The sequence below is a fragment of the Notechis scutatus genome, chromosome 1 (genome assembly GCF_049901735.1).
Source record: "Notechis scutatus isolate UNSWTSFEM ecotype Mainland chromosome 1, rNotScu1.2, whole genome shotgun sequence".
NCBI classification, from domain to species: Eukaryota; Metazoa; Chordata; class Lepidosauria; order Squamata; family Elapidae; genus Notechis; species Notechis scutatus.
Window position 1 is genome coordinate 143,824,794 of NC_142009.1, and position 23,664 is coordinate 143,848,457.

The 23,664-nt window shown below is 39.3% G+C and overlaps 2 protein-coding genes across 5 annotated transcripts in view; one reads left to right on the forward strand and one right to left on the reverse strand.

The window, feature by feature from the left end:
• The first annotated feature begins 13,602 nt into the window (after window positions 1-13,602).
• On the forward strand, window positions 13,603-19,633 carry ALG11 (ALG11 alpha-1,2-mannosyltransferase). 2 transcript variants are annotated; one of them, XM_026668612.2, is made up of 4 exons: window positions 13,603-13,791; window positions 15,537-15,770; window positions 17,179-18,113; window positions 19,345-19,633. In XM_026668612.2, exons 1-4 carry the CDS (start codon window positions 13,766-13,768, stop codon window positions 19,614-19,616), a joined length of 1,467 nt encoding a protein of 488 aa, XP_026524397.1. In that variant the 5' UTR covers window positions 13,603-13,765; the 3' UTR covers window positions 19,617-19,633. The 2 variants fall into 2 exon arrangements, with proteins under 2 accessions (XP_026524397.1, XP_087803677.1); XM_087947551.1 differs by having other exon boundaries at window positions 13,742-13,898.
• Window positions 18,636-23,664, reverse strand: part of NEK5 (NIMA related kinase 5) — a 37,780-nt gene continuing 32,751 nt past the window's right edge. For all 3 annotated transcript variants that reach the window (XM_087947533.1, XM_087947525.1, XM_087947542.1), the window contains 3 exons: window positions 23,387-23,524; window positions 21,605-21,716; window positions 18,636-20,754 (listed from right to left, as the gene is read on the reverse strand). In XM_087947533.1, the coding sequence (XP_087803659.1) occupies window positions 20,541-20,754; window positions 21,605-21,716; window positions 23,387-23,524 (464 nt within the window). In that variant the 3' untranslated portion in view covers window positions 18,636-20,540. The remainder of the gene's footprint in view (window positions 20,755-21,604; window positions 21,717-23,386; window positions 23,525-23,664) is intronic.

The window sequence follows — 23,664 nt, forward strand, 5'->3', positions numbered from 1 at the left end:
GTAGGGAACCTGTGGACCTGCCAGTATCACTGCACTACATTTCCCAGCATGCTTCATCATTTGCCATACTGGTTGGGGAAGCTGAACTCGTACTTCATTACACATCAACAAGGCTCACCCCAAATGCTATATAGCTTAATCCAAATTTGTTAAATACATTTCTATCCTCTCCCCCAGCATGCTTATCTAACAGTTTTGTTATAATATCCTTCCCTAGTCCCAATGGTACTTTTTCAAGAGGCAACTGGACTTTCTGGTTTTATTTTGAAGATGTTTGACTTCTCATCCAAGAAGCTTGTTCAGCTCATCCTTCCCTAGTGTTCCTAAATCTTAGTTTCTCCTCAGAAAAGGATGTGCATTAGAGCATCCTCAGGTCAAATGAAGAAGATCTTCCCCTGGTTTTGATGTCTCCCCTCTGATTCATATCTTAGTTTAAAGGAAGGGTTTTTCCACATAATCACAGAAAATGTCCTTGCAAACTGTAGCATGAAAACAGCTAGCCTGATCTTGGAAGGGCAAATACGCTCCCTTTTCATAATCTTTTGGATCCTCTCATAACAAAAGGCACTAAACAAAAGGAATGTAATTTGAACTTCAGACTCTAAAATAAAACTGAAGAAAGGGAAAAGATGTTTAATAGGAGAAAGTAATAGATCAGATGTGCTTACGCATTAAAGCAGCTTATTCTCTAAAAACAGGATGCCTCTTCCCTATGAGTGAAATGGGTTGGGCTGAGAGAGTGTGATTGGCCCAAGTCAATCATGCCTAAGGTAGCAGTAGAACTCATGGTCTCTTGATTTCTAGCCTAGTGCCTTAGACCAAACTGGCTGCTAATCTTATTTCAATAGGAGAAGGAATCATTTTATTTTAGATTAAAGTATTACTTATTTGTTGGTTTAGAGAAATGACGGTTCCTATTGTCTAAGTGTTAAGAAAATAATTTCTGTTCCATACTAGCAGGCTTGTAGGCCTGCATTCCTATTGGTCCGGAAAAGCCGGGCCGTGATTGGACAATAGTAAGCGTTCTGATTGGTTGATATTCGGGCTGCTGCGATTGGGTAAAACCAAGCGCGGCAAGCTCAAATGCATGTCATAGGCTGCCTAGCCGCAGCCAGCCCTATAAAAGGAGCTGCCGCGGCTAGGGTTTTTGTCTCAGTATCTGATCTCCTAATAAAGAGCTGTTGTCACTACTTCGAGTCTCATCTCTCCTTGGGACCCACCGCCCAGACTTAACACTGGCGACGAGGGTGGGATACTGAGACAACAGAGCTGACTAGCACGTGGCAGAAAGCGCTTGGACGACCAGCAAGATGGCCAGCAGTGCCGTGCCACCCGCACCATTCGATCCGGCCAGCGAGGACTGGGAGTCCTACATCGATCGTTTCCAAATGTTCTTGGAATCAAACAACCTGAAGGACGCCACCGGCAGCAAGAAGCGAGCGGTCTTTCTAACACACTGCAGACCCGCCGTTTTTAAAATGGCCAAAGCACTTGCAAAGCCCGCAGACGTCAAGACCATGGATTGGGATACCCTAGCTCCCATCCTCCGGAATCACTACGCCCCGGCGGTGCCAACCCTCATCCGGCGGCATGACTTTTATCAGAGGGATCAGCGCGAGGGCGAGAACATCGGAGAGTTCGTAGCCGACCTGAGGAACCTAGGAGGCTTGTGCGGATTCGCCAACCTAGACGAAGCCATGCGTGACCGAGTCGTCCTCGGCCTGAAAGACCCAACTCTCCAAAGCGGGCTGATGGCTAAAGGAGACATCTCTCTCGCCGACGCCGTGGCCGAAGCCACCGCCGCCGAGGCCACCCGTAAGTCAGCAGCGCGAATGCGGCGTTCAAACGGAACCGACCGCCAACCCACCAGCGAGACGGCAACCGCAGCAGAGAAACACATGGCATCCACCCACCACGGCGACATCGAATCCCCTTCTGACAGTGAAGAGGAAGAAATTCACAGACTTCAGTCAGAACGCGAGCGACGAAACCGGCGCGGCCGTAAGTCGAGTTACCAATGTGCCGGCTGCGGAGGAAATCACCCGCGTTCCGAATGTAAGTTCCTGGACACTGTTTGCCGTTTTTGCGAAAAACGAGGGCATATTGCCAAAGTATGCCGCAATAAATGAAATTCCAGTCCCCTACGACGGGGAAACAGCCCAAGAAGTGATGGCACCCCCACCATGAACCGGGACCGCCAAAATGACAGCCGATGGAACCAGGACAGCCGACCCAGGAAGTTCATCGAGGTACCCAGAAGAGAGGAAACGCACCAAACAGTCACCATCGGCCACGCTTCATCAATAGAGAGGTCACCATTGAGAATCAACCTTGCACCATGGAGGTAGACTCCGGCTCCTCCCTCTCTATGGTCTCCTGGAGGACCATAAAATGACTAATTCCCAGCATCCGCCGCCAAGAGCTAAGCGACCAGAAGCTAATATTGAGAGACTATCAAGGTAATCGCATTCCTGTCGCTGGCACTGGACATTTTAAAGTTTCATTCAAAAACCACACTACCATCCTACCACTCACAATCGTTGATAAAGATCGACCCAGCCTACTCGGGTTGCAGTGGTTTGCACCGTTGGGGATCGAGATGGCAGGCATCAACCACACAGAAGACAAAGACTGGGAAGCAACCCTCATCCAGGACTTCCAAGAAGTCTTCAGTGAACATCTAGGCAAGTACAAGGGGTCCCCTATCTCCTTTAATCTCAGCCCTGACATCGCTCCCATCCGTCTCAAACCGCGCCGAGTGCCTTTTGCACTCAAGCCTAAAATAGACTAACAATTAGACAAACTAATAGCGCAAGGCATGTTAGAACCCATCGATCATGCCCGTTGGGAGACCCCAATTGTCACCCCCATCAAACCTGATGGCTCCCTGAGAATTTGTGGTGACTACAAGGCCACCCTCAACCACGCATTACAGCAGAGCGCCTACCCGGTGCCAGTGGTCCAGCATCTCCTGCACTCACTAGGGGGTGGCAAAATCTTTGCAAAGCTCGACCTGGCTCAAGGTTATCAACAACTGCCAGTCGATGCTGAAACCGCCGAAGCCCAAACAATAGTGACACATAGAGGGGCGTTCAAATGTAACCGGCTCCAGTTTGGGGTCAGCGTCGCACCGGGCATTTTTCAAAGTTTAATGGAGAGATTGCTGCAGGGAATTAAAGGAGTCATGCCCTATTTCGACGACATTCTCGTAGCAGCCCCCACCAAAAAACAATTGGAAAAACGACTGAGAGCGGTCCTACAGAAATTCAAAGACGCTGGCCTCAAGGTGAAGAAGGAAAAGTGCCAATTATGCACTGAATGGGTTGAATTTCTTGGCTACCTCCTTGACAAACAAGGAATTCACCCCACAGATAAAAAGTTGAAAGCCATCAAAAACGCCCCCAGACCAAAGAACAAAATGGACCTCCAAGCCTTCCTCGGACTCATAAATTTCTATAACATTTTTTTACCCCAGAAAGCGACTGTCGCAGAACCTCTGCATCGACTCCTTGATAAAAAGGCTTCCTGGATATGGGGACGGCGAGAAGAGCACGCTTTTCACCAAATAAAAAACCTTTTGACTTCAGACGCAGTCCTCATTCAATATAATGAGACACTACCAATGACCGTCACTTGCGACGCATCGCCTTTCGGGGTTGGCGCCATCCTGAGCCACGTTTTACCAAATGGAACGGAAGCCCCAGTTGCATTCTTTTCCAGAACCTTGTCCAAGCCAGAAAGGAACTATAGCCAGCTGGACAAAGAAGCCCTCGCCATAGTTTCCGCAGTCAAGAGATTCCATGAATACATTTATGGTAGGACATTTTCCATTATTACAGACCATAAGCCCCTACTTGGCATATTGGTGGGTGACAAGCCCACTCCACACATCTTGTCACCTAGAATGACAAGATGGTCTGAATTTCTTGCCGCTTACAATTACAAATTGATACATTGCCCTGGCAAGACTATCTCCCACACCGACGCCTTAAGCCACTCCCCCTTGCCAGACTTGCAAGAGGACCCAGCTCCCACATTACCAGTTTTGCAAATTGAAACGATACCCATGCCACCAGTAACCGCGCAAGACATCGCCCACGAAACTAGAAAGGACAAACGCTTGGCGCGAGTTCTCAGCTGGGTGGAGAGGGGATGGCTGGAAACCGAGCCAAACGAACTTTTTAAATCGTTTAAAAACCAGCAAATTGAACTCTTTTCGCAAAGAGGATGCGTGTTGTGGGGAGACCGAGTAGTAATACCGGAGACACTACAGAAAAAAGTTTTAGACCTGCTGCATGACGGGCACCCTGGTATTGTGCGCATGAAAGCCCTGGCCAGGAGCTATGCTTGGTGGCCAGGCATGGACAAGCAAATTGAAACCTGGGTCGCCACTTGTAACAGATGCCAAGAGACTCGTTCGGCTCCCCCTAAAGCCCCACCATTAGAAGGGGAAACACCCAGAGGCCCTTGGTCGCAGCATCCATATTGACTTCGCAGGGCCAACCAAGGGGCACACCTTCTTAATCACTGTTGACGCTTATTCGAATTGGCTCGAGGTGAGCACAATGAAGACAACCACCACAGAAGCTGTCATCAAGAAATTAAACAGACTTTTCGCCACTCATGGTCTGCCAGATGTCATCGTTTCTGACAATGGGCCACAATTTACCGCCTTGGCTTTTGAACAATACTTGGCAGACCGCGGCATCCGACACGCATTGACATCGCCAGCTCACCCGGCGGCGAATGGTAGAGCTGAACGCATGGTTCAAAATTTACAAAAAAAACTCTTCATAAAATGGAACATGGCAACATCCACGAGAAGATCACCAGGATGCTTCTCCTACAACATATCACACCGAATACCACCACCAACAAGAGCCCAGCAGAGCTACTAATGGGCAGAAGACTCAGGTCACCTCTAGACCGCCTGCACCCTGCTTACACTCTAGAAAAACCCTTTGGTTCCAGCAGCAAGCACTGCACCTTCAAGGTAGGAGACACTGTGTTTGCCAAAAACTTTACAGGGGACCCACTTTGGATCCCTGCAAAGATCACCCAAGTCACAGGCCCCCGCTCCTACCAGCTCGAGACCACCGATGGGAGGTCGTGGAAACGTCACATTGACCAGCTAAGATCCAGGCTGGCCAATTCCCCCCTCACAGACTCTAACCAAGAAATCAGAGGGGGGGGGGGGAATCCTCAAGTTCGGAAAATGAACTAACACCGGTGCATGCAGAACACCCCCCACAGACATTAAATAAAAACCAACAATACTTACCAGCCAGAAGGGAGTCGTGGCAGACGGGCACTTCGCCTGGGAGCAGCAGCCGGACAAGCTCTACCAGCCCAGAGAACCCAGGCGGGAGCAACAGAGCAAGCGACTCAACCGACCCGGAATCACCAGGTGGGAGTCGCAGCCAGAGGACCGGCTCACCCTTCCAGGCAACTCCATCTAGTAGCTTGAGAGCGACGTGGAGCCCGTCCGAATCCGATGGTGAACAGAGACATTGTGAACTGCGCAAGTCTAGTAGGCAGGTACGAAGACCTGCCTACTTGCGTGACTACGTTACCCCGCCCCTTGGACGGAACCAAGAGGGGAGGGGTGTTCCATACTAGCAGGCTTGTAGGCCTGCATTCCTATTGGTCCGGAAAAGCCAGGCCGTGATTGGACAATATTAAGCGTTTCTGATTGGTTCATATCCGGGCTGCCGCGATTGGGTAAAACCAAGCGTGGCAAGCTCAAATGCATGTCATAGGCTGCCTAGCCGCAGCCAGCCCTATAAAAGGAGCTGCCGCGGCTAGGGTTTTTGTCTCAGTATCTGATCTCCTAATAAAAAGCTGTTGTCACTACTTCGAGTCTCGTCTCTCCTTTGGACCCACCGCCCAGACTTAACAATTTCAACAGATGCATTCCTTGGAGTTCTCCATTCTTCTGGAAAAAAAAGCCACAGTGATTATTAGAACACAGTAACCTGTGTTCATACATTAAACTTCATACATTAATGCATAAATCGTGGATTTCACTATCATTTTCACAGTTTTAAGAGAAGGTTGTGAAATGCGTAACCCTCCATATTTTGTCTTGTACTCATAATTCCCAGTTGGTAAAAGCATTGAGAGTGAAGACTGTAATCCAAACCACTTAGAAGATCTGATTTTTTTTTACCACTGTAATTATTAATTACCAGTTGCAATTTGTTAAAAAACCCATTATGTTTGATGAGGCTTTCTGGGATTTCCTCAAAATCTTTGATGTACAGGATTTCTCATCCAACAGTGCTGTTGAACTCCCACATTTCCAAAACATTGATCTTGAGGTCTGTTATGGGGTGATCACAGAAACACTCTGATGTTTCTTTGTCCTTGTTTTGTGTTTTGATGTGTCCATTAATTTTTTTGCACAAAGATTGACCCATTTGTCCTAAATAGAATCCAGAGGAGCAATGCTGGCAGGTGATGGCATATATCACCATAGAGAAAGGGGGGGGGAAACCTCTTTGAACTTTTACACCTGTTTGTGCCAGCTTTTGTTTCATAAGTTGTCCTTTGTCTATGGCCCTTTGTTTTTTAAAATCAAAGGCTTTTTGTGCAGAGAGGCAGCCATACATTGTACAGTACATTTAAAGCAACAGCATTTCCCCAAATTTAAATATAAGATTGTTTTCCTTGGGCCTACAATTCATTCATGGCAAAAATATAGTGAATTATGATTTATTGAATTCTGGAATAATTACTACTGCTACTAAGAGCTCTGTAAGTCGCCAAGAATCAGCATGAACACATATTGTATACTAATAAACAGGGAGGATTTTCATTTTAAAGTCCCGTTTTTATGCCTTCAGATGGAAATCAAAGATGACTGAAACTGTAACAAATTATAATGAATTCACTTTATATAAACTCACAATTACAACTTTAAAAGCTTGTCTTTCAAGAAGAGAAAGAAGAGCTCTATAAATAAATGGAATTATAAACATGTTATAAAATGTTCTTTATTATGAACATCACAAGTCTATTCCCTACTTGCTCAGTTGCCCCAATTACCAAAACTGCCTAACAAAGCAAAAAGTATTTATTTAGTTAAGTCACTCAAATAAGAGGATGTTGACTTGTTCCTTCTCTTATCAGCAAAGTGATAAAACCAAAATTACGTCTTGGTTACAATAGTTAGCTTATAACAGAGGCAATAAATCAAAACTGCTTGTCCTTTAATGAGAGAAATTAATCTTGACATGAGACCTACTAAATAAAACCTCATTAAAAATCGATCCTAGCTTAGGGTATATAAAACTGAAATTCCTCTGATGGATATATATGAAGGAAACTTTTAAGAGAGTGCACAAGGGGCCTTCTCTTTGGCACGTCCTCTTTAGCAACTTTTTCTTCTCAATTATATTGCACCAACTGCTTTGTGAAGTCTGCTCCACTATAATGTCGCTAGCTGATGATTGGTTTGCCTGTAGCATTATAATTTATAACATGGTTTGTTCAGTTTTATCTGAGCATTCTGTGTAAATTCAACCATGGTTTATAAACCTCATCCATAGCTTAGTATCACTTACGAACCTAGCCACAGTGACCTTTTGAACACTATGAATAGAGCAAATCATGGAAGTGTGGCCATTTCATCTTTCTATGAAATGTCAGGTGTCATTTTTATTTATTTATTTATATTTATTTATTTGATTTGCCAATTGTTTACAAGATAATAAGTATAAGTGTATACATAGTTGTGAATACATGAAATATAAGAAAAATAAAAGAAGAATAAGAGAAACAATAGGACAGGGACGGTAGGCACGTTGGTGTGCTTATGCACGCCCCCTACAGACCTCTTAGGAAAGGGGTGAGGTCAATAGTAGACAGTCTAAGGTTAAAGTTTTTGGGGTTTGGGGAAGAAACTACAGAGTCGGGTAGAGTATTCCAGACATTGACCACTCTATTGCTGAAGTCGTATTTGCTGCAATCAAGTTTGGTGCGGTTAACTTTGAGTTTGTATCTATTGTGTGCTCTTGTGTTGTTATGGTTGAAGCTGAAGTATTCATTGACAGGTAGGACATTGCAATGTATGATTTTATATACCATGCTTAAATCAGACCGAAGGCGGCGTAATTCAAGGTTTTCTAGTTCTAGAATTTCAAGTCTGGTGGCATAAGGTATTCTACAACGAGTAGAGGAGTGGAGAACTCTTCTTGTGAAATATTTCTGGACTTTCTCAATTGTGCTAATATCAGATATGTAATGTGGGTTCCAGACTGATGAACTGTATTCGAGTATTGGTCTAGCAAATGTTTTGTATGCTCTGGTTAGTAGTGTGATATTACCAGAGAAAAAGCTACGTAGGATTAGGTTAACAACTCTTAATGCCTTTTTGGCTATGTAGTTGCAGTGGGCTCTAGCACTTAGATCATTAGAGGTGAGTATTCCAAGGTCCTTTACAGAGCTTGGGTCATCAACAAGATCTTGACTATTCAGCTTGTATTTTATTTTCTGATTTTTTTTGCCAATATGTAAGACAGAGCATTTATTTGTTGAGATTTGAAGTTGCCATTTGTTTGACCATTCTGATACATAGTCGAGGTCTTTTTGTAGGGTAGCAGTATTGTCTGTGGTATTGAACAGCTTTACATCATCAGCGAAAAGAACGCAATTGCTCTTAATATGATCACAGAGGTCATTTATGTAGAGTATGAAGAGAGTTGGTCCTAGAACACTGCCTTGGGGGACACCACTATTGACAGGTACAGAATTTGATAGGACGCTCCCAATTTTGACCATTTGTTATCTGTTAGCCAGGAATGCTTCTATCCAGTTATTCAGTTGTCCAGAGATACCATAGGATTTTATTTTTAGGAGTAGTTTGTCGTGTACCACTGAATCAAAGGCTTTACAGAAGTCTATGTAGATTGCATCTATTGCTTTGCCCTGGTCGAGTTGTGTCGTCCATATGTTTTTGCAGTGTAAGAGTTGCAGATTACAGGATAGTTTTTTTCTGAAACCAAATTGTTTATTGGAGAGTAGGTTGTTTGTCTCTAAGTGGAGGATGATGGATTGGTTAATAATTGATTCCATGACTTTACAGGTGACGCAGCATAAGGAGATTGGTCTGTAATTTTCAACTAGGCTTGGGTCTCCCTTTTTGAAGATGGGGATGACTGTGGCTTGTGACCATAGGTTAGGCAAGGAGCTGGTCCTGAAAGATTTTTCAAAGATTATGCTTAGAGGTTTGGCTATGGCAGTGGATAGCTTTTTAAAGTAGGCACATATTCCATCTGGTCCAATAGATAGAGATGGTTTTAGATTGCGTAGTGCTTTTTCAACATTGTCTTCTGTAAAATCGATATGTATTAGATCATTGTTGTTATCTGTGGTACGGCTAGGAAATACTGGGCATGATCCATTGCTGTTTACAAATACTGAGCCGAAGAATGTGTTAAAGAGGTTGGCTTTAATGGTGTCGTCGTTGCAGTCTTTACCATCAGGTCCTATCAAGGGTGGGATGGACCTTGAGTCTTTTAGTTTGTTGTTTACAAAATTGTAAAAAGCACGGGTGGAATTGGTGCTTAGAAGGTTTTCCTCTTGTTTCTCACAGCCTCTCAGAATTTTATATTTACCCTATTACTGTGAAGCTGAATATGGCAATTTGACTATTATCTGTTAATGTGTGTAAAATTTAGCAAGGCTGATAACATGTACAGTGAACATATGAGGCCTCAATGATCAATGACAGACTGCTTGCAAAAGTAAAGTGTTTAAGTGCATTAAAGTTAACTTAAGAGAGTGGAGAGAAGAAGCTGACATAGGAAAATATATACTAAAAAACACTGGTGACCTCTGTGAAAAATTAAACCAGTTATGTAAATAAGGATAGTTTTCTAGACCTCTGTATGGACACAATTTCTTTCCATATTATTTGTTCACACAGTGTGTGTTATAAGATCTGTTTACAACAAACTAGTCCTTTGAGTAAATGAAATATATGTTTCTCCCTTCCTGGAGAAACACTAATAAGAGAAATAACCTTTAGTATAAGAACTCTGTCTTAATTGTTTTGAAGTAGTGGCAACAACACTTCACCCTCCATTTATTTACCCTCCCCCAATAAAATTAGAAAAGAAATATGACACTTCTGACCAAATAAGCTCATTTTCACTATAGTCTGTACTGAAAAGTCTGCAGTAATAATTTATGCAGCCTGAATGAATTAGGGCCCTTTGATGGAAGGAACCGTCTCACCCTTTTATGAATTTAGATAACAGAACCTAGATTTGCAGATAAAAATGTTGCTCTCATAAGCAAGCAAAGAAGGCCTTCTGCACTGCTCCCCAAGCTATGGGGCACAATCTCTCAAATTCTGCATTATTACTTTTTTGTTCAGCATCCCAAAAACTATAAAAGTGGGCTTCTTTTTCTAGGCTTTTAATTGTTAACTAATACTATAGGAAATTGTGAAAGCTACTGGTCAAGCACCTCTGGTGACCTCACTGATTCTATCTAGGACTATTCTTTGATCTCTCCCCATTTTTCCTGGGTCGATAAGCTACTTCTCTTTTGGACAATTTGTTTTGCTGAACAGCAGAAACCAGATTGGTTCCTTCCTTGGATTCAGGTACACATATTGCAACCTGCAATTCAAAAAATAGGTACATTTCAAAGGATCAGAAGCTAGAAAGAATCTATATAAACATGTCCTTCAAAACTTTGCATAACCTTGCCATTTATCGTTCACAATAAATCCCCTTCCATTAACCTTTGTTCAACCACTTTCACTACCTTCAGTGTTTCTGAAAGTCTCCTACTATCTTTTCTCTCATGATATTCCTTTTTCCCGACTCAGTCCTGCAAAATATAATACAGCCATATCCCTTATTTCCCTAGCCTCTTCCCCAAATGCTTGGGAAGTCCTTAGAAATTGTATATAAGCTAAAATACATGCAATAAAAATAGTTACAAATTCTTCTTTTGCTGTTTGTCTCTTCTTCCATTCCCAGAGAGTCTTTGTGTTTGTTAAACCTTTCTGTCCACTTTGAGATTTCAAAGTGCTTGAAGGAGGTGTATATGGAGATTCTCAGTAATCCAAGTCATGGTTGTCTCAAAGGTGGGGTTGTTGTTTTTTTTCCAAAAGGCAACTGGACTACTTTTTTTTCCTTTGAGGAAGACATATTTTTTCCTTGAAGAAGACAACATTTTGCTTTCCATCCAATAAATGTTGCATGAAATATCCAGGTCCAGTTCCAAGCCTGGTGAAAGGCACTGGAAACAAAATGGAGGCTGGAGGCGGATTGAAAAGAAAAGTTCTCTTTATTGATGAAGCAGAACCAATCACATGTGATGTGATTCTTGGCAGCTGACAAAATGGAGTTTAGTGGGTGGGTTTTTATACTTTCTGGATTCCTATGGGGGTCATGTAGGGGTGATAGCTGGCTCTATAGTCAAAAGAGGAAATGCAAATCCTAGGTGTTTGAGCTAATTTTGTCATCCTTTTGTTTATTGCTTATCTGAGTTTCTGTCTTGATCCTTTCTGAAATCTGCATTTATAAAAGCTGGCCTCCTCAGTTTCTGCTTGGGACAGGGAAACTGGCGCTTGCTTCTGCCTCCCTTAAAAAAAATCATTTCTCCTTTAGGGGAAATACAATAATCTGCCTTTTAAAAAATATTTCCCAAAATATTTCATTCTTCTAAGGGGATGGGGCTTCCCACAGAAGCTTCATCAATACTGCATGAGAAGTGAAACATCTTAGAAGAAAAAAATTATTCCTCAAGAAAAAACATAGTCATTGCCTTTGGAAAAAGACACTTTTGAAAAAGATGCTTGAAGGAGGCATTTCTCAAACCTGTTGAAAAAGCTGTACATTGGACAATCCTATAAATGAATATTTTGGGGTCTATTTTTAATTTGTGTATTATTCCATAGGTGAACAAAATGGTAGAAGAAAGAAAATTCCTCTATTGGTAATGCTATGACTAAAAATGTAAATTGGATAGGTATAACCATATTATAAAAATACCGAGTAGTTTATACTTTTTTTTCAGTCTAAGATTACATATTAAATCAGCAAACAACATTTTTGAATACTGTTTCTTTCACCTGTGATTTTAAAAAACATTTTACCTTGACTTTCCCTTTTAACAGCAAAACTTAGTGTATTCCCTGAGCTGTGAATGCTTTTTCCCCCTCTTTGTCTCTTCTAGTCACCCAATTATCTATCCAGCAAGTAGATTTTAATGCTTACTAATTTTCATAATCATTGGCAAACCTGAAGAAATGCTTTTATAATAACCAAAGCACAAATTACAAAGCACAAATTTTAAATTTTAAAAATCAAAATTGCACATGGCGGAAATAATCATATTGAGAATTATGATATACTTCTCATATCAATATTTCCATACTCTGCCTGGATTTTGAAGAGAGAATAAAATTAAACAATATTTTAAAATATAATTATTTCAAAATCAGCCTGCAGAGACTTTAGACAAAATTACTCATTCTTCTCTGTAATAATGAAATATTCTTTAGCAATGTTAATAGTGCTACAAATTATACTGTATTTTCACCATAGTCTCATTCTAAGGTCACATGTCAAGTTCCATAGTATGTAAAAAAAACAAAAATAAACTGAAATAATTACTAACTATATCATAAGCACACTAATTAAAATAATGAAATAATTAAAAACAACATTACAGAAAACTTACCAATGCAGGTTTTAAGTTGTAAGCCTTAAGAGAAAAGTATCAAAGAGCAACACCTTGTGGACTTCAATAGATGTGAATTCGTTGTGCAGCTCCAATTTATAAAACTAATGGGGTGTTTATAAAACAATACTCCAGTTTTAACTCTATTTAGCTATATAGTCATAGTCGATCAATAAAACTACATTTGCTAATGACATTTTAAGAAAACTATCTGCAAATAGAAATTTGAATTCATTCGTATTAAACAGATTTCATTTTAAATTGTTAGGGGTCCCCCCCCCCCCAAGTGGCTGTAAGAAACTTAAAATTGTTTTACAGATCAATATGTGCATTTTATTTACCCAGCCAATTGTTGCTCTTTTTCATGCAGGTTTCTTCATGAGCCGCTTTCCACCTTCAAGCAACGCAAGGAAAGCACTCCAAATTTTAGCGCGGTTTATCTTATTGGCTGCTTTTTGGGGTTCCCATAACAGGGTATTTTGCAGGAGGAAAGAGACGGGGCAATTTACGGCAGTCAAAATTCAGGGATCTGGTAGCAGCTTTCCCGACCAACACGTTTTGTTAAAAGACATAAGCTTCGCGGGCTGCACTTCACTTTATCAGCTGCATTAAAGTGGGTATTTTAGCAACCGATGGCACCCTTCACCGACTGCAATCTTCCTTGTCATAGAAACGGCAAGAGTCTTTTGGCTATTAGGAAAGGATCGCAGGTCTTTGAACAAGGAAGAGGCAGGCACTGTAAATCTGGAGTCGTTATGGGAAACAGGTAGGTCTACATGTTTTCGTCCTTCTGCATGAAACGCTGTCAACGATCAGAAGCATTCATTGACAGTTCAGGCGTGGGGAACTATGGCCCTTTTATGACTCGTAAACTTCAACCATGCTGGCTCAGGAATTCTGGGAGTTGAAGTCCACGAGTCATAAAAGAGCCATAGTTCCCCCGCCTCTGATTGACACCCACGCCACGCCTACATCCATAATCCGTATGGGAAGGGAATAGTTGTTTCAGGGCTAGAGCGTCCGAGCGGACTTCCGGGCCAGGAAGGGCACCGTCCTTCCCAAAATGGCGCCGTTCAAAGAGCTTTTCAGGTGAGAGTAGACGTTGTGATATTTTTTAAAGAGGCATCACGGTATAAAATTACTTAGATTCCTTTCCTATCATCAGATGCAAGGATCATCAACCTGAAGCGGAATAGGTACGCCTTCTTCATCGTAAAGCGGAAACTACAGGAAAATCTCTCGTGGTCTACTTATTCTCTCAGCCGTGAATGTCTGTGACTAATAAGTGTTGTACTTCGTTTTTAGTTTTTCTTCTAAAAGCTGAAAATTAGAGCGAAAGTGACCTAAGCCAAAACGTGTACCTTCTGCTCAAAAAAGAGGGGCAAAATGGTATGCCAGCACAGTCCTCAACTTACGACCACAATTGATTCCAAAATTTGTTGTTAACTGAGGCATTTGTTAAGTGAGTTTTGTCCCATTTTACGACCTTTCTTGCCTCTGTTATTAAGTGAATCACTGCAATTGATAACTTAAGTGAATCTGGCTTCCCCATTGATTTTGCTTGTCAGAAGGTTACAAAACCTTCTGACATGACCCCACACAACCCCAGGACGCTGCAATGGTCACAAGTATGAACCATTTGCCAAATATCTAAATTTTGATCACATGATCATGGGGATGCTGCAAAGGTCGTAAGTGTGAAAAACGGTCATAAGTCACTTTTTTCAGTGCTGTTGTAACTTTGAATGGTCACTAAATGAACTTGTTAAGTTGAGGACTACCTGTAGGCTCTGTCCTCCTTTTTTTATTCTTCAGCTGTATGAATTTGTCAGATCAGCCTTCTTGCCCCTTTTTAATTGAAATGCCTAGGATTTTACCGGGATGCTCCCACCACAAAACAAAATATCTTTATTCAAGAATCAGTAGAAGTCAGAGTGATAGATCTGCATTGTCAGTCTTGTACAGATCACTTGTGATTGGAAGGGTTGCTGCAGCTCAGATACCCTTAGTGGAGAATGCCTTGAAATGGAATCCTTTCCTATTGTTAATCCAAACAAGCAAATTTATTTTGGTGTTGTGGTGAAGGTGTTGGGCCAGAAAACTAAGAGGCTGGGAATTCTAGGCCTCTGTTAGGATGAAAGCCAGCTGGGTGACCCTGGGCCAATAACTGTCTGGCAGCCCAGTCCACTTCACAAAATATTGTGGAGAAAATAGGAACTGGGAGTATTAGGTATGTTCATTGCCTTGAGATAATCCATCTGGGTTGATGCTATTTACATATATACACACATGCAGAGCCCCTTCTCTGTCACAGAGCTATATTTCTGAGTACATATAAAAGCTGTAGATCAACCCTACAGGGAAGCCTTTACATAGGAAGTACAGTAAATGGTTCCTTGATAAAAAATATATTATGCAGTATGGCTGAACCTACAAGATCTGTGGCTTTGTATTGGTTTTGAAAGCTGGCTAAAGTAGACTTGCCACTGATTTTACCTAGCCACTGATCTTATTCTCTCATCTGTGCAAGAGAATACCCCTTTATGATGACTGGCGAGATGATAAACACATTGATTAATAGGGGGTCAAATAAATTGATTTTCTGTTTCTAGCTTTTCTGTAAAATTTTAAGTTCTGCTCTGCGGATGGTGATCTTGCACTTTGGCCCTCATAGCTGATTTACTTAAAATACATGAAACCATTAATGTATGTTATTATTAAGAACACAAACATTTTAAGCATTGTTTATCTTTTCTAAGTTTCTGAATAGTTTTAAGAGTTCAATATCGTGAATTAAGGCTATATTTCAACTTTCCATCCTCTTTTTTTTCCAGGTTGCTGTATTCGTTGATTATACCTGCCTTGATATTAAGTGGAGGTTTATTTCTCTGTCTGTTGCTTCTACTCTGTGGTTTACGATTCTGGCTTCAACAACGGAGAAATCTGCTAATGCCTCCAGGGAATGATGGGAAAAGGCCACTTGTAGTTGCATTTTTCCATCCATATTGTAATGCTGGTGGTGGTGGAGAGAGAGTGCTATGGTGTGCTTTAAGAGCTTTACAGAAAAAGTAAGTAAACACATTTTCATGCTTAAATATATGTATTACTGTATCTTCTGTATCTTGGAGCCTATCTTCTGGAGTATTGGCTATTCCTGCCAGCTTGTTGCAATCTGCAAATTTGATGAGTTCCCCTTCTAGCCCCTGGTCTACTCTAAATCATTGATGAAGATATTGAAGAGCAGTTTTGAGTGAAGTGTATATAATTAACTAGACAACTCATACCCTCCCTGTTGAGTCATTGTTTCAAACGTATTTCCTTACCTAAATAGAGTGCAATGAGTGTAGAAGTGACTTCTGACTTCCCTATTGAGTTTCTGATGGGAATTTGGCAGGGAGCATTGGAAACCCCCTTCTCTCCAGGCAACTAAGTGGCTGCTGCTTGGTGGGAGTAGGAGCGAGGGATTGTGAGCTGGTTGGGAAACTGTCACAGAACGTTGAAAATGAAGATCATGTGACCGCCACAGCTGTGTAGTAGCAGCATTTGAGGCAGTCCAAACTTCCACAAATTCCATTTCCTTGGGAGTCAGGGGTCCCAGATTTTGGACACAATCTGTAAGTTAGTCCATTTGAGGTACGTTGGTTCAAAAATGGTTGCCCTATTGCTGTCCCAGCCCAATGCTAGGTTAATTGCCTCATGGGCCCAGGCCCAAAACAATACACTGAGGTGGAGATTGAAAAAAAAAGTTTATTTTTAGTGACAATGGGAACTCCCCCTCAAAGCTGTTGTACTCCACTGATGTCTTATGGTGGCTTTTATACAGCAATTTCCACTATTTCACCCAGTTAAAGGTCATGACGAGCGTTTTAGTAGTATATAAATGCTCACGTGGGACCATTCTCAGATAACAGTGAATACATTTAAGGAAAAACCCACAGTAGACCATGCTTAGGTTTACATTGTCACAAACCTATTTAGAATTTATTTAAACGTATATGATTAGAATATAATTTAAAACATGCACACATGCACATACATCTGTATCTACCTACCTATCTACTTTTCTGAGGTGGGCCTTGTAAAAACTTGTGTGATGCCCTAAATGGATATAGCATATAATTTCTTAAGAAACCAACTATAGAACTCTGCTATGGGCATAGTGTGACAGAATAATTAATCATCTTTCCTCATTTAAAAGATTTGTAAACAAAAAAAGAATAGCAATCTGCGAGGAATTCTTGCAGTTGGGAACTACTTAAATTAACTACTCATAAGTTCATTCATGCGGTCCCTTCGTTTGTTATTTTTGGGGGGACGGGGAAGTTTCTGCAAAGCCTTATAGCAAAAGCTTTGGGAGTAATTTTTAAATATCCAGATATTATATAGCACTAAGCCATGGATTTAAAATTGGCTGAAAAGAGAACAAAATGCTGTCTACATCTGAAATATTTTAATAGGAAAACATTTTATTTCCAGGTACAAGGATGCCTCCTACATTGTCTACACGGGTGATACTGATGCTGAAGCTGTTCCTTCTACTATTCTAGAAGGTGCATACAGGCGATTCAAAATCAAACTGGAGCAGCCGGTGACCTTTGTGTTCTTGAAGAAGCGCTACTTAGTAGAAGCTTCCCGTTATCGATATTTCACTCTGTTAGGTCAGAGCTTAGGATCTGTGTTTCTTGGCTTGGAAGCTCTCATACAGTGTATCCCTGATATTTACATTGACTCCATGGGTTATGCATTCACACTTCCTCTCTTTAAATATCTTGGATGTTGCCGAATAGGATGTTATGTTCACTATCCTACAATCAGTACTGATATGCTTTCTGTGGTCAGGAATCAGCATGCACGATTTAATAATGCAGCAATTATCACAAAAAATCCCCTCTTAAGTAAAATTAAACTTGTATATTATTACTTTTTTGCTTCCATATATGGGTTAGTTGGTTCTTGCAGTGACACTGTCATGGTTAATTCTACATGGACTCTCAATCACATCCTTTCCCTCTGGAGGTGTAGCGACCGCACAAGCATTGTGTATCCACCTTGCGATGTACAAACTTTCCTGGATATTCCACTACAAGAAGAAAACAGGATTATAAAACCAACAGTTGTTTCTATAAGCCAGTTCAGGCCAGAGAAGGACCACTCCCTGCAGATTAGAGCTTTTGCTAAATTGTTGGCAAAAATGGAAGGACAGCCACTATTGCCAAAGCTTATTTTGATTGGGGGCTGCCGTAACCTAGAAGATGAACAGCGTGTAAGTGAACTTAAGAAGCTTTGTGAAGAGCTAGGCATTGAAGAAAAGGTGGAATTCAAAGTTAATATTCCATTTGAAGAACTAAAGAGGCATCTGGCTGATGCAACTATTGGACTTCACACCATGTGGAATGAACATTTTGGAATTGGTAGGTATTTTTGTGTATGTTCTACCGTATAAACTGCTTTTTAGAAAATTTGGGTCAGTAAAATAGACTGTATAACTAAGATTTAATTTGCATTTTCAGATCAAAAAGTGACATATTGTCCTCCATATTACATCAAATTGGCATGGTGATTTACTATATTGGCCTGAACTAAAATAATATATAAATTATGGTACCATGAATACTTGCTATTAATAACCAGATACTGTACTTTCATCAAGATTTCACATGATTATACCAGGTTTTCTCTGTTCACTCAAAGTCCTAAAAAGTAGCAAATGCTACTTGTTATGATTCGCATGTCATAAACGACTAACTTTAATTTGTTTAATATTTTTGACATTCATGAACAAATTATCAACTCTGTTAAATATTGAAACCGAATACTTAGGAATTTTAAATAAATTCATAAAGATCAACAAGTAAAAGGTAATTACCCCAGAAACCCATAACAGTGAAATGTTTGATAGGAGAGATACACTAGTATGCTGCAACACGCTGAACATTTCTCTGAAATTTATTTCATTGTATCTATAGCCAGCCCCAATTATGCAGACTGAGCAGTTACCAACATTAAATCAATCCAATATGAACACAATATTCATATAAGGGTACATTCAGTACATCTGAATTGAATTCAGAAGTTTAGTAGCAACCAACGATATGACCTTAAAATCAGTGTTACTCTCTCTAATCAAGTTCAGCCCACTGTAGACATTACAGTCTGAATCTCCTGTTGCTTCTTTGTTGTCTTCAAAGGTAGTCTGGTATAGAGTGCAGGAGTTACTGTTGCTAAGGTATTGTTCTTCAGATAGGGATGAAAATGTTGCCCCAGCTAAGGCTGGTTTAAAGCCTCTTTTGCCCATTGTCTCTCCTTATTGTTGAAACAAGAGCTGACAGTCAAGGAGACCATGTCTTTAAATTTCCTCCTGAGTAATTTTCTTGGATCCTGTGACTGCAGGATCAGGACTTGAATTTTAGGATGAACACAGAAATATATCCTGATTACTACTTTTTGGAGAGCATTCTTTACCTGGTTGTTTCAAATTTTCATTGGTGCAAGAAGGGACGTGTGCTACTTTAAAATCAGAAAAGATAAGAGTCTAAATTGTGCCTTTTGTATGCAAAGTTGCAATAGAGAATGGCATTCTTGGTTGAGAAAGAATGAAAGAACCATAGTATTAATAGCAATCTGTTCTATTGTCTTTTTTAGGAATTGTTGAATGCATGGCAGCTGGCACAATTATTCTTGCTCACAATTCTGGAGGCCCAAAATTAGATATTGTGGTACCCTATGAAAGAAATATTACTGGATTTCTAGCAGAAGATGAAGATGGCTATGCAGACTCTATGGCTCATATCTTTTCATTATCTCCTGCAAAAAAGCTACACATCAGACAAAGTGCTCGTGAATCTGTGAAGAGGTTTTCTGATCAAGAATTTGATGAAACATTCCTATTATCTGTAGAGCAGCTATTTAAATAAAATATTTTGCTTATAAATATGTGAGATACTTGAGTTATTATGGCACTACAAATTATACATCTTCTACATTTCTATTTATAGTGCAATAAAGATTTTACTCTTTAAATACTAAAGATACCCTGATAAAGCACATCTAACAAATTTTTATTTTATAATGATAGGTAGTATTTAAGGACCCACTTCCAAAAATTATCACAAAATATACACCATTTAATAGTGATTATCTAATTCTTGTCATAATAGCATTGAGCATATATTTTAATGATTTAAATGTATTAGGACTTAAATCTATTTCATCATTTTAATTTTTCCCATAATCTATTCTTTAGTTAACTAAAATCTATATAATTCATCCAAGATAGAACTTTTCACTACATTTATATACCAGTATATATATATATATTTCTTTGAAAGGATTGCAGAGGCATATAGAACTGAATTCCCCACTCATAAAATTAGTATGTTCAACAAAGTTAGGGTAAAATAATCTCAACTTTTGTTGTCATACTGAGATTTTTTTCCCCATTGGAGAATTTAAATACTTAAGCTCTCTCGCCAACAATAGAATTAGTCCAGTCCAGATCCAGGTTTACTGTTTCATTGATTAGATCTAGATGAAGTAAGATCTATTTTCATCCCAAAAAATGAAACATAGTGATGAGTAGTGAAGCTCTATATTGGTATTATAAATTTGATTATTGAGGTGCATCCTTGAAAAAAATTCTAGATTGACTGTTTATTGGCAAAGAGATATATGCAACCCAAGCCAGAAAATAATTCCAGCTTTATAGAGATTTTTACTTTGGTATACTAGGTAACTGTGTAAAATTTACATGAAAAAATTACCCACTTTCTAAACTCGGGTCTTAACACACATACAATTGGTTATTATTAATTCTTAAGTATTTATTATCCAAGAATGTGTTAACTGATTGCACTTTGTTTTTCTCCTGTCAAATAATTATTATCTTCCAAGCTGTCATTAGATTTGGTATGTTTGCTATTGGCTGTAGATTGTTGTTCTATGTTTGCTGATTCAATTGGACTTTTTGAAATCTCCTCCTCTAGAGATGTTACCACATTTTCCAAAGATTCCACTAGCTCATCTCTCAGTTCATCTTCAGATTCTTCAAAGTTTCTGTGCAAGAACAAAAAATGGTGTTATGTTTTCACTAAATTACCAAAATGCTATGTTTACAAATAGGGTAACACTTCTGAGCACTAGATGGTAGCTGTGATGATATCTATATAACATCTATATAACAGGCTTGGTTGAATGCAGATCAGGATTATGATTTGGGCAGAATTGTCAAAATGATGTTTATAGAAAGACATGCTATTATCCATTAAACAATATCACATCTCTATAGCAATCTCCATACGATTGGTGTAGTATATTTTTGAATCCATTGTAAATAGAAAACTAGAGTGATAACTGTCCCTGTGAGAGCCTTTGGTTACACAAATTCACAACTCCTTGCAATTCCAGCCAGCTAATAAACTCAACAAAGGACATACAAGTTCCTTGTTATCTCGGTGGAATTTATTATATAGATGAATTATCTATGTGCAGTTTAATGTCTTATAAGCCCATTCATACAATTAACTTTGAATGCTGCAACTGGAAATCGATAGATTAACTCATCACAACAATTCTGCTCAGCTTACTAATCACTCATATTGATTCAATCAATTTATTCATCATCAGTTAAACTTGTGTTAAAACATGAGTTCAGCTGTGTGAGGGGTGATGGACCTTTCCATTACTTTGTAGACATGTAGAGCAAACTTGTTTCTGATTGGCAGTGTTTTAATTTATTGTTTTGTTTCAATGCATGTATTTGATGTGGTTGTAATTCTCAGCTTTGCATACTTGTACATATATTAAAGGCTAGACTTATTAATTTAAAATGTGTGCTGAAGAAAAGATTGTATGAAGCAGCTTCTCAAAAGGCCAAGTTACACATTCAGCAGTTGTAATGACTTACGTGTCATCATCATCAGATCTTGGATCGAGTTTAATTTCATCTGGGTTAGCAGGCAAATTAACTTCTGGAGCATCTTTAATAGATTCTGGAATCTGGTGATTCATTGTTTCTTCTGAAAGAATAGTATTTTCATTTCATAGTGATTTCATGTACCAAGTTTCATATACCATTTCATGAAATGTACCAAGACAGTTTGAACTAATAACCAAAAATATATTGTATTAAAAATAATAGTTCTATAGAGTAGGATGGAGGACTACTTTCATATTCACAACAGATCTATACTAATTTTACATAAATGCACTGCTTATTTGATCTGATTCTTGCATTGCATTAAAGTATTATGTGCTTAAATCTGTTTTGTTGAATATCCCACAACTGACTAAATAAATGATGGCTTATAAGTTACAGTGGCAGGGCTCACACAATAGACTTAAGTCAAAGCCAAACATTATGGCTTAAATTGACAAATGAATCTAATTTATGTGCAAGTTGGCAGTTTTATATTTAATGTTGAATGTAATATTTCCATTGCTGACCTGTCAGTACTGACTCTGCTTAATTAAAATTTGTTGTTATTAAGCAAAAGGTCTTAGCTTTTAACTCTTGGGAAATATTTAATATATGGACTCAAAATATTCATATTTAATTTGTCAACATCTCCAAGCTGTATTTAGTAAGCTATTAGTATTGTTTGTCAACATAGTATACACGTTACTTCTGTTTTCTGTCACTTGCTATTCCCAAAAAATTGTGTAAATGACTTTGTGTTGCTCATTGGTTACATAAGAGTCTGAAATTCCTAACCAGTTTTAATGATTCATCCATTTATTCCTAGTAGGACTATCTAGATATTTGTTTACTTAGAAACAAATATCAATAGCTTCCATGGAACTTAACACCCAGGAAAAGTGAGATGAAAAATTAAAAGGATGTTATCAATAAAATATATTTTTTCTAAAAAGTGAAAGCTTTTAAGTAAATAAATTATATGGCCCTATAATTAATACGGTATAATTGTGTGTACATATATATATATGAAGTATGTGTGTAGGTATGTTATTGTAAGCCTTTGCAATATTTATTTATTTATTTATTTGATTTGTCGATCGCTTACAAGATTATAAGTATAAGGATAAACATAGTTATGAATACATGAAATGAATAAATATAAAAAATAAAAGAAACAATAGGACAGGGACGTTAGGCACGTTGGTGCGCTTATGCATGCCCCCTACAGACCTCTTAGGAAAGAGGTGAGGTCAATAAAATGTCTAAGGTTAAAGTTAAATATCATTTTCCTAATTGTTTACAAGAAGGCAAATGATTTTGATTTCATTTTTATTAAGGTGACTTTTATATTCTTTGTACGTACATGACATTTAGAAATTACTTTTACAGTATTTAGATACATTCCTATTTTTAATTAATTCTTTACATTTATTCTTATCCTCGTAGAATTACCTCTCTTAGGATGAAGGTTATGCACGCTTACTTCTCTGTGCACAACCCTCTCTTTTCCTTCTTGGAACATTGCAAATATATTAGACACAATCCCCTAGCCTAGGACACTGGAGCAGAAATTGGAGTGAGGAAATGATGGGAAAACTATCTATTCCGCCTGTACATGGACACCAGTGGATACAAATCTAAGATGCTATTCTAGTTTTAATCTAGTTCAGCCTGTTATGCAGAGATCACTGATGGCCCTCATTATTAAATAAAAAATTCAACATTAACTTCGAATAATAAAAATGCAAAAAAACAACAACCCCAACTTACTACGTTCTTCAGTTTGGCACAAGGTGTCACTGGAATATTCTGCTTCTGCTAACATATTCAGTAGAGTACTTGGTAATTTTGGGCTCCATTTTTTCCTGGTTTCAAGGAACTCAGAATGTTTTTCATTTACCTGGCCAGCTGGGAGGGAAAATGTTACTTTCCTTATACAGGCAATACTTGATAGGTAAGCTATTTGTTTAGTGAACTTTCAAAATTACGACACTGAAAAAAGTTACTTATGACCATTTCCACACAATCATTATGGGATCCCTGTGGTC